This window comes from Eurytemora carolleeae, unplaced genomic scaffold, assembly GCF_000591075.1.
Source record: "Eurytemora carolleeae unplaced genomic scaffold, Eaff_2.0 scaffold52, whole genome shotgun sequence".
NCBI lineage: Eukaryota > Metazoa > Arthropoda > Copepoda > Calanoida > Temoridae > Eurytemora > Eurytemora carolleeae.
The window spans coordinates 515,429-525,968 of record NW_019396055.1 but is presented as its reverse complement, the minus strand read 5'-3'; the positions used below and the strand labels follow the sequence as shown (position 1 = coordinate 525,968).

General features: G+C 34.1%; 2 protein-coding genes across 4 annotated transcripts in view; both read right to left on the bottom strand.

The window, feature by feature from the left end:
* Positions 1-665: 665 nt before the first annotated feature.
* On the bottom strand, positions 666-6,522 carry LOC111706880 (uncharacterized). Of its 2 annotated transcripts, XM_023479827.1 has the most exons (6): positions 5,649-6,522; positions 3,228-4,529; positions 3,061-3,113; positions 2,535-2,899; positions 1,372-1,927; positions 666-1,332 (listed from the first exon to the last, which is right to left on the bottom strand). In XM_023479827.1, exons 1-6 carry the CDS (start codon positions 6,332-6,334, stop codon positions 1,034-1,036), a joined length of 3,261 nt encoding a protein of 1,086 aa, XP_023335595.1. In that variant the 5' UTR covers positions 6,335-6,522; the 3' UTR covers positions 666-1,033. The 2 variants fall into 2 exon arrangements, with proteins under 2 accessions (XP_023335595.1, XP_023335584.1); XM_023479816.1 differs by having other exon boundaries at positions 668-1,927.
* Positions 6,523-6,582: 60 nt separating this feature from the next.
* Positions 6,583-10,540, bottom strand: part of LOC111706836 (mutS protein homolog 4) — a 30,981-nt gene continuing 27,023 nt past the window's right edge. The window contains exons 21-24 of one of the 2 annotated variants that reach the window (XM_023479770.1): positions 10,044-10,270; positions 9,307-9,454; positions 7,934-8,023; positions 6,584-7,532 (exon numbers count right to left, since the gene is read on the bottom strand). In XM_023479770.1, the coding sequence (XP_023335538.1) occupies positions 7,493-7,532; positions 7,934-8,023; positions 9,307-9,454; positions 10,044-10,270 (505 nt within the window). In that variant the 3' untranslated portion in view covers positions 6,584-7,492. Of the gene's footprint in view, positions 7,533-7,933; positions 8,024-9,306; positions 9,455-10,043; positions 10,271-10,540 lie in introns of both variants that reach the window. The other variant, XR_002766328.1, reaches the window with a different exon arrangement.

Sequence of the window (10,540 nt, the reverse complement as noted above, 5' to 3'; positions counted from 1 at the left end):
TCCCAATAATATCAAATAATTAATATGAAAAACCTTAATAAAAAGTAGGAGTAAATATGGCTGAGAGATTTTACAAAAAGAGTATTCAGACTGTAATGGGGTTTTCTTCTACCTGCCAAACATTAAGAATAAATATTGTATTCTCCTCCCTTGTCTGAAAGCTATATAAGTTTTCTCTGGATACATTATTGGGTTTGGATCAGACCTGGAGCAGAACTCAACTTCTTGTTTGATATCCTTCCTCAACAGTTCCGAACCATTCTATTCGCAGAAAATTCTGGAATAAATACAAAATGACAAAATTTTTATTTTCTAATTTTGAAAATATTTATACAAATATACTTATCAGAACCATGAAGATACAAATATACTAATCAGACCATGAAGATACAAATATACTCATCAGAACCATGATAAGATACAAATAAACTCATCAGAACCATGATAAGATACAAATATACTTATCAGAACCATGATAAGATACAAATATACTTATCAGAACCATGAAGATACAAATAATTTGTCCAATCAAAAAACATTGATTATATACTACATATTTAATAATAAAATTTCATTATCTAATTTTTTGGTGTACTAACTATGGTAAAATTGTTTTACATCAATTTTGAAGAAACATGAAATAACAATAAAATATGCAACAAATAATTCTAATAAATAAATAAAAAATAATAAAAAACAAAGTTAATAAATAAATTAGCAGGCAGAAGCAGATTAGCATTAATGAATGAGTCGGAAGATAATAAATATTTAATAAACAGAATTCATTTCAAAATGGCTTCTCTCTGAAACATGTGCATATTCTATTATGTTTTTAGATTTTGTAACAGCTTTTCATTAATTACTCAAGGTCGTCAAACCGTCAAACCTTGTAATAGATATTTAATATTAAATTATTTCCTGGAAATAATTTCTCAGTTTGAGAAGATGTCTGAGAAGCTTGTGTTTAGATCCCATCTATTGTGTAAACATTGGTTTGTTTATTAGATTCTTTTCCAGGATGTTATCCTTGTTGTTAAAAACATATCCTGATATTACCACAACTACCACAAATCCTTCTCTGTACAGGGTTCTGTACTCCACATCTTCCACATCCCCACATCAACTTTAAGGTGGGACTCTTTTTTCCAGGTTCAATCAGTTTTAAACTTTTCTCTCCGAATTCAATCAAGGAGTACGTTCTGGAACTCCTTTCTCCAGGATCAGTCAGAGTGTAGACAGGGGAAACTTTTTCACCAGGTTCAGCTAAAGAGTAGACAGGGGAACTCTTTTCACCAGGTTCAGCTGAAGAGTAGACAGGAGAACTCTTTTCACCAGGTTCAGCTAAAGAGTAGACAGGAGAACTCTTTTCACCAGGTTCAGCTAAAGAGTAAGGTGGGGTAATCTTTTCTTCTGGTTCAGTCAGAGAGTAGACAGGGAAACCCTTCTCCTCAGTTTTAATCAGAGAATAGGCTAGGAAATTCTTTTCTCCAGGCTCAGTCTGAGAGTAGGATTCTAGACCACACGTGTTTACATGGTCTGTGAAGGAGGATTCGTCATAGAAAACATTATCCCTTGCACAAAGTCGGCAACTGAAACGAACCTGGGTAACATCCAACTCTTTACCGTGTTCTTGACGAAAATGATTTCTTAGATCATCCTCCGACCTGTTAAAGAACCTCTGCCCGCAGATTAGACAGAGATAGGACTTATTCTCCTCAGGTTTAGATATGTACTTGTAACTGGAGCTTAAAGGTTGATTGTGAGTATCCTGAAGATGTAAAACTGCTGAAATGTTGAGATGAAACACGTCCTGACAGAGGAGACAGGAGAACAGATCAAGGATATGGTTCTCTGTGTAGTGAGCCGAACCTTGAGCTGGGTCCAACCCTTCCAGACAGTATCCGCAAACCTTCTCCCTGTTTTTAGCCTGAGAAAATTCAATACAGCAAACATAGTAAAAGAACAAAGAAAAGAAGAAACTTGGCTCAAACATTAAAGTATTAATACAAGTTTTGAAAATGCACTCTTATTTCTTTTTTAATAAGACACACAATATATTTTTGTGTGCATCAGTAAGTGTAATAAAAACATAATAGAAAATTTAACACTACAGTTAAGGAAAATGTTGGACAAAAATAGCTAGAAAGATCAAATACAATAATTCTAACATAAAGAGGAAGAAATCCATCCAGATATTTAAAGACATTGTCTTTGCAATATGCAATGTGTATTAACGATGCGTTTTGTATATAAAAAAAACATTTTAAAAAGACGATTTTTCGCAAGTTAAAATTGCACTGAACCTGAATTAAGATATTTTGAAATCGAAAAAATTCGTTGATAATTTAACAAATTATCTGATAAAAAATTGATTCTAATGTTCTTAAAACTAAAATCAAGTATATCTCATAATGATATAGACTACAATCAAGTATATCCCATATTGATATCAACTAAAATCAAGTATATTTTTGATATAAACTAAAATCAAGTATACCTGATATTGTTATTAACTATACTTAAATTTTTTTTACCTGATTTCCATGTTTACGAAGATGAGAACTCATTGCTGCAGGACTAAGCTCATCTATTTGAAACTGACAAACCATACAAATCAAACTGAACCCATCCCTGATAGAACCAGAGTAGGTTGGGTGCTCCTGTATATGATATCTCCCCTCCGATCTAACCTTCTCCAGGCTAGAATCCATCCTCCACTTGCAGAGCTTGCAGCATAAAGAGACATGAGTACGGGGAGACTCAAAGTTCTCGAGATACTTCTCCGGGTTACTGTTGATACCGTGAGCTGACATAAGATGATCTATTCCGTCCTGAGCATTTATAAACTTTTCATAACATAGCAAACAGGAGAACAAATCGTTCTTAGTCTTGGTATCTGCTGCAACAAAATATCATATAGAGTCGCGATAAATCTCATAAAAGAAAACTTTTTTATTTGATTTTCATGGTGTAACACAAAGGTCCAACAAACCTAGTTTTCTTTTTTTCCTTGGTTTGAAAAGATTTAATTAAATAAAAGACTCTATTTGATGTATTTCCCTGAAGAAGCGGATTTAGATCTGGTTTCCTGGTTCTTGGTAGTTTCCCTCAACCTAGATGGGTTTCCTTTAAACTTAATGTCTGGAAAATCAATGAGGAAAATGGTTCGGAATGTTTTTCCAATGAAGAAAATAATTCTATCCTGAGGCCAAGTGTAAAGGGATTACCTGGATTTACTGGACCGGGAAATTGTTTGAGAAGAAGTTTTCTCTCTCGGCTCAACTTTTTTCATCCGTCCTTCTCCTCTCTCTGCTGTACACTCGTACTCAGTGTTAGAAGTATAAGGAACTTGTTTGTCTCCTATTCTATGCCTTTTAAGAAAGTCTGTTACTGTCTTCGATATTTCAGAAACTTCGCTTTGTTGATCTAACTTGTTCTCGATACTCATGCCTTTAAAGTTCCATCTGTTGGATCTTTGATCTTCTATTTTCATTTTCTTCTCATGAGACCAGTTCATCCTCTCACTTTGTTTTATCCCTTTTTCAGTCCCATTCGAACCAGAACTCTTGTTGCTAGAATAATTACCATCATTAGACCAATCAGATTTTACAGTCTTCTCAATAGACCTTTCAGAACTGGCATTCTTCCATTCATCAGACTTCATGGTTCTTTCTATTGAACTACTTAACTTTTCATTAGAACGGACAGATTTTCTAGTCTTTTCAGTAGACCTTTCAGAACTGGCATTCTTCCATTCATCAGACTTCATGGTTCTTTCTTTTGAACTACTTGACTTTTCATTAGAACGGACAGATTTTCTAGTCTTTTCAGTAGACCTTTCAGAACTGGCATTCTTCCATTCATCAGACTTCATGGTTCTTTCTTTTGAACTACTTGACTTTTCATTAGACCGGTCAGATTTTCCAGTCTTTTCAGTAGACCTTTCAGAACTGGCATTCTTCCATCCATCAGACTTCATGGTCCTTTCTATTGAACTACTTAACTTTTCATTAGACCAATCAGATTTTCCAGTCTTCTCAGTAGACCTTTCAGAACTGGCATTCTTCCATCCATCAGACTTCATGGTCCTTTCTATTGAACTACTTGACTTTTCATTAGACCGGTCAGATTGTGAAGTCCTTTTAATTTCAGATCGTGGGGTCTTCTGATCATATTTTGTTCTCTCGTCAGTCAAGTGTTTAATTTTCTTCTTTTCATCCAACCTAAACTTGGGTCCATCTTCAAGTTTTCCGGTGAAACTAGTTTTTTGCTTCTTATGGTGTTTAAAACGCGTATCCCCTAAACTGTTACGATCCAATTCTTCGAGTACAGATCTCTGAACTCCTTCCGGGTTTAAATCCTTTGAATGAGATCTTGAACGAGAAGCTCTATTGTATGAGAACTTGGATACAGAATGTCTATTGTCAGTTCTTGAATTCTCTTTCTCCGAAGAATTGTTATTATCTCTGGATCTGTTCCTGCAGTTGAGATAAGAGGAGAACCTCCCAAGGGACGAGTTCCTCTCTTCTCTGAGCAGAATGTTAAATTTAGGATTGGCAAAGTTTTAAAATTTAAAATCCCGAGAAACATATAAATTACTTGGATTTTACTTGGATAATACTGGACCAACGAGCTGTTCTCAGATAATAAAATATTAAACAGTGAGCACCAAGAAACATGAGAACAACTTAAACTCTTCGGATAAATTTTCTCGAACATTTAAGATTAATGTGCAGCAGTGTGCAGGTCATGATAAAATTAGCGACAGCCTGAAATTCTTTTTAACGCAACTGTAGAGTAATTTCAGTGTCCATGCATGTGTACTGTACTGTGCTGCACACATGCATGGTTCCAAAGTCAACCAGTCGTCAGCTTCAGTCTTAATTGTAAATAAAATTGCTTGTTTCATAACAATTAACGGTCAAACTATCAGGTTTCCTAAACGTGTTCTACCATCTTTGACGGAGATATTGAAAATGTATCCATTTTAGACCTTAAAGGGACTGTAAGCGTAATTTTAAGTGACCCTCCATGCAAAAAAGGTAATGCCCGATTCACAACGGACCCTTTAAACTTTATCTGATCAATATTGTGGAAGATATTGTCGTTAATCTAGAATTAAAAGTGTTTGACTGTGATAATTCATATTTGCTTTCTGCAGTAGAAATGCGCAAGTCACTTGTAGAGAAACCAAAAAAGTTTTAAGGGTACCGTTGTGAATCGGGCATGGTCCTCTTTTCATTGAGGGTCATTTGAAATTACGCTTACAGTTCCTCTTTAAAGGCGACCTTAAATGTGTGTTTTACAATTCCGGACTAATAAATGAATAGTTTTTGAAAACATAATAAGCCCTAATCTTAGATACCTGGCTTTAATAAAAAGTTTATTATTTATTATTATTGTGTAAGAGGTCTAATGTTTCATGGGATAGTCTGTATTGTTCAAAACTATAGATATAAAGTGATAGTTGAAGCTGTAAAACAAAGATGATGTGAAAAAAATAACTTCATAAATACGACTTTTTACATAGAAATTTTCAGTAAGCTTTGAGTAAAAATCTCACTGATTAGAATTAAGAATGAAGCTGCTTTTACTGGATGTAACAGAGGTTCGTAAATTGGTTTTTATATGCCTATCAAAAATTTTACCTCGCGGTAATTCTGATAGAAGAATCTCGACTCTTCTCTCTCTCACCAGAGTAAAGTTTCTCGCTTTTCTCCTTGAAACTACTTCTACAGCGAGGTTTACTCAGACTTTCTGGATACAGATGAGTCTCATATGTGATAGACCTGGGTTTACGTATCTCCAAATGGTGTTCTAGGTCTGTCCTAGAGAAAGGTTGGTTCACACAGATCCTGCAGAAGTAAGTTAAACCTATGTTTAGGTTATCTTCATTTATAGCATATTCAGATTCATGTTGAGTGAACACGTGATCATATACTTCTAACATCAGATCATCAAGCTCCTTACCAAGGAAGTATCTGGAGGGAGAACAAAATGAGCAGGTAACCTGCTCCAGTCTTCTCGGAATATAGAGTTGATATTCCTCTTCAGGTTTAAGGATACCATGCTGCTCCAGGTAGTGAGAGAGTAGGTCTGTATAGAATATATAGAGTCTAGTGGAAGGAAAACAAATTCCACATTGGAAACAATCTCTGTAATGATCCTTCACTAGGTGAAGTTCCAATTCCTCAAGGTCTGAAAATTGCAGAGAGCAGAAAAGACACTGTTTTGATCTCTTGTTTGATTCTGAACCTGGAGATATGTTGATCTTCTTCTCCTTGGAACCTATGCCATTATTAACCTTCGTAATCTCCACACTTGGTTCATTCATCTTTAAATCAATCTCTACAATTTATCAGTCAGCTCGTTTAGCAAAATTTAACCGTTTGTGCAAGCATTCGTATTGCCACATCAGAATACCGTCATTTTATTAGTTGATTGTTGTAAACAAGCCTAAGCGCAAATGGGAGTCATATTTATAAACATCTTCGCTCAGAAACCATTCTATCATTTCATAAGAAATCTAACAAAATTAATTCTTTTTGTGCATTTTAAATATTACTAATTATTACATAATTTTATTAAACCTGAATTAGAGAAAAAAATTGTGACAATCTTTTTAAGATTTAGTATTTTACCAAATGAACATAATGTACGATATTTTATGATTGCCTGAAAAATATGAATATACAAATGATTACATTTTAAAACAATTATTAAAGTTGATACATGTAGGTTCTCAATTAAGATATAATGATTAAAACTGATTAAGAGACATCATTAGAGTTTTCTCCCAGAATTTCTAGTTAATGAATTATAAGGGACCTGCTTGCCAAGCATGCAAGAAAACACTCGATTTGAAATCAATTATATTTCGTGAGAATCTGAACCCTGCTCTTCCTCGCGATCCTATCCTGGGTTGGAACCAGATAGTTTTACTCCAGATATTGAACCCTGACCTGGAACCCAAGGATGGATAAATATTAAATACAAGGATCAAACTTTTATAGATAATAAAATCTCCCTGTGACATCAACTTAACTTTCAAACATTTTCAGGGGAATTAATTTTTTTATATCATAAATTTTATATTTTGATGTGAATAAAGTTTCTATGGAAAAGTTGTACATTATCCCTACACTGCCAACACTAGAATTCTCAACTCGTTGTAGCATCAAAATGCACTTTGCAAGTAAATGAAGCAAAGTTGCAGAAATTGTATCAATAAACCTTGGTTTCTAGTATAAAGTTAGACCTAGCAACCAAACATTCTCTGGCATCAATACTGTGAGTTGTCTGAACAGGCGGAATACCTAATCCTGGCCATCCATTCAATTTTCTTGTTTCACTGATTTTGGCGCATTTACTGATTCAAGTGTTTATTCATTCAGTTCACTGCTGTGGATTAACTTAACACGATGTTGTGGTAGTTTATAATAATAAGTCCGCTGATTTAGATTTATCTATCCTAGGAGCTTTTGATTTTCCCCTAGTTCGGAGATTCCTGTAGAAACTGTTCTCTCAACATCCTGTTCATAAATATATATTATTTTTTGAAATTCTATATCAAAAAACTAATGTTGCAGATATTTAGTTTTTAATTAAATGATTATATGGAGCTCTGTAAAACTGTTACCGCATATTCATAGTTAATTATTCAATGTCGCAAATACTGAGATTTACTTAAAATAGTATAAAACCCATTGTCAAGACGACATTTGATAAATTCTTTCGATTTTAGCTCATTTAGGGTTTAACTGTAATTAACATCCATTCTTTCTTTATAATACATATTTTGTTGTTTGAGCCAAATTATCAGCTACATCATTTTTCTCTGTTAAATCGAACAGTTTCAGTTTGAAACGTAAAAAGTTTACACCATCAGGTTTAAAAGATATTGGGAATAGAAAATAAAGTTCTAGTTTCTGACCTGAGATTCTGAACTAGATCTTCGTCTCTGATACCCATCCTGACCAATCCTTTAACAGATCTCAATAAGTTCAAACAACTTTCATCAAACCTGGAACAAAAACTCCTTCCGGCTTCGAAGATCACGTTTTTACATAAACCTTCTGTTTGTAGGATATTCTGAATACAAACCGTCTACCTGTCTTAAAGAATATCCCGGTTGTAAACAGTCTACCTTTCTAGAGAATATCCTGGATACAAACCGTCCGCCTGTCTAAAGAATATCCCGGTTGTAAACAGTCTACCTTTCTAGAGAATATCCTGGATACAAACCGTCTACCTTTCCGGAGAATATCCTGGATATAACTATAGTTATACAATATACATCCTTTATCCGTCTAGGTATAAAGGATATCTAGGTAAAAACATAATCAGATCAGTAAATATCCTGGATAGTGGATATAAACCATTTATCTGTCTAGAGAATATACTGATTATAAATCCTCTATCTGTCTAAAGAATAAACTGGATATAAACCTTCTATTAGTCTCGAGAATATACTGGATATAAATACTCTATCTGTCTAAAGAATAAACTGGATATAAACCTTCTATAAGTCTAGAGAATATACTGGATATAAACACTCTATCTGTCTAGAGAATATACTGGATATAAACTCTCTAGTCTATCAGTCTATAGAATATACTAAATATAAACCCTCTATCTGTCTAGAAGACATCCTGAATATAAACCCTCTATCTGTCTAGAGAATTTACTTAACTAGGCTTTTAGGGCGCTTCGCGCCAATCTTCCATTTCCATTGTTCTCTTATTGCACCTTGTAAAACAAAAACAAACAAAAAAATTTGCAGATTTTATCAAAAATTCGTGGATTTAAAACTTATTCAAAAATATTAGTTTGATGGAGACAAATTTTTGAAAATTCGATCATCCAAAATCTTCCCTTGGGTCACGCGAAGTCCCACAAAACATTTGGGCCCGATCGGTTCAGCTGTTTTGACGTTTATTGGATACAAACGGAGAGACAGACAAACAGACAAGCAAAGTATATTTATAGATACTAGGCTTTTAGGGCGCTTTGCGCCCAACTTTTATTTCATTTGTGAACATTTTTTCTTCGAAAACATAGTAAAACAATAACAAAAAATTTCGTGGCGGAAATTTTTTGAAAATTCGATCATCCATAACCTTCCCTGGGGTCAAGCGAGGTCCCACAAAAAAATTGGGCCCGATCGGTTCAGCCGTTTTGACGATTATTGGATACAAACAGACAGACAAGCAAAGTATATATATCTATATATATCTATAACCTCTTTATCTGTCTAATGCATATCTTGGATATATATCCTGTCTACAGAAAATAAGGGATATAAACCTGTCTAAAGAAGGAACTCTGTGTTCTGTGTTAGATATCCTGGATAAAAACCCTCTGGCTGAATTCACTACAGAGGGAGGGAGGGAGGTAAAAGAAGCAAGATGTATCCCATAGTTCTCATTTATCTCAACACTATTCCGTCCCTTCACTACAATACAAGAATTACTGGTCAACGGAAGAGAAAGAATGTAAAATGTTAGTGAAGACACTTGGACGATTTAAAAAATCTTAAGACTATTTGATAAAAAAAAGTTCTTTGTTTGAATTAAATGCCAACTTATTTATTATTGAGTCTATTTTTCTTTTCCAGAACAGTTTCAGAAAACTAGTCTACAAAAATTGTATAATGTACCTAATACATGAGTAAACTGTATTGTACCTGATACATGAGTAAACTGTATTGTACCTAGTAAATGAATAAACTGTTGTACCTAGTACATGAGTAAACTGTATTGTACCTGATACATGAGTAAACTGTATTGTATTGTACCTAATTCATGAGTAAACTGTATTCTGTACCTAGTACATGAGTAAACTGTATTCTGTACCTAGTACATGAGTAAACTGTATTGTACCTGATACATGAGTAAACTGTATTGTACCTAGTAAATGAGTAAATGTACCTAGTACATGAGTGAGTGTACTAGTACATGAGTAAGTGTACCTAGTACATGAGTAAACTGTATTTTGTACCTAGTACATGAGTAAACTGTACCTAGTGCATGAGTAAACTGTACCTAGTACATGAGTAAAATGAACCTCCTGCTCCTGGTCCCTGTCAAGCAGGAAATGATAGTTAACTACAGCTGGATATATGTTTGCTAGAAGAGGTATAAGCTGGAAGTGGGTTGCTAGGAAGGTGTAGGATCCACCCTTGAGTAACTCCTCACATACTGCCCAGCAGACTGCTGAACCTTCATCTACTCCAGTTCCTCGGCCCAGCTCGTCAATTATAATCAACGATCTATCAATTATATATTTTTTAAATGCAAGTATTTATACGTATAATTTTCATTGCTTGCATTACTGATTTAGATTCAAGCCACACCAAAAAGATTGTTATTGGAAACAAAAGAATTAAATTTGTTAAGGTTAGTTGTATTGTAGGAAGTAAAAGCTTTATAGTTAAGTTTTCTTTATAAAACTGTTACTTGTTTGTCACACTTTTAACTTTAAAATGTTACTTTTTTCTGTTTTCATCGCAGGATTTACAAACGAAAAAATACTAAAAAGT

Excerpts from the sequence above, each read along its gene's own strand:
- LOC111706880 (XM_023479816.1), bottom strand. The coding sequence starts at position 6,334 with ATGAATGAACCAAGTGTGGAGATTACGAAGGTTAATAATGGCATAGGT. Across the intron at positions 2,900-3,060 it reads ATCTAAATCCGCTTCTTCAG|CAGATACCAAGACTAAGAAC; the intron begins GGAAATACATCA and ends ATTTTGTTGCAG. Across the intron at positions 1,928-2,534 it reads TTCGTAAACATGGAAATCAG|GCTAAAAACAGGGAGAAGGT; the intron begins GTAAAAAAAATT and ends GAATTTTCTCAG.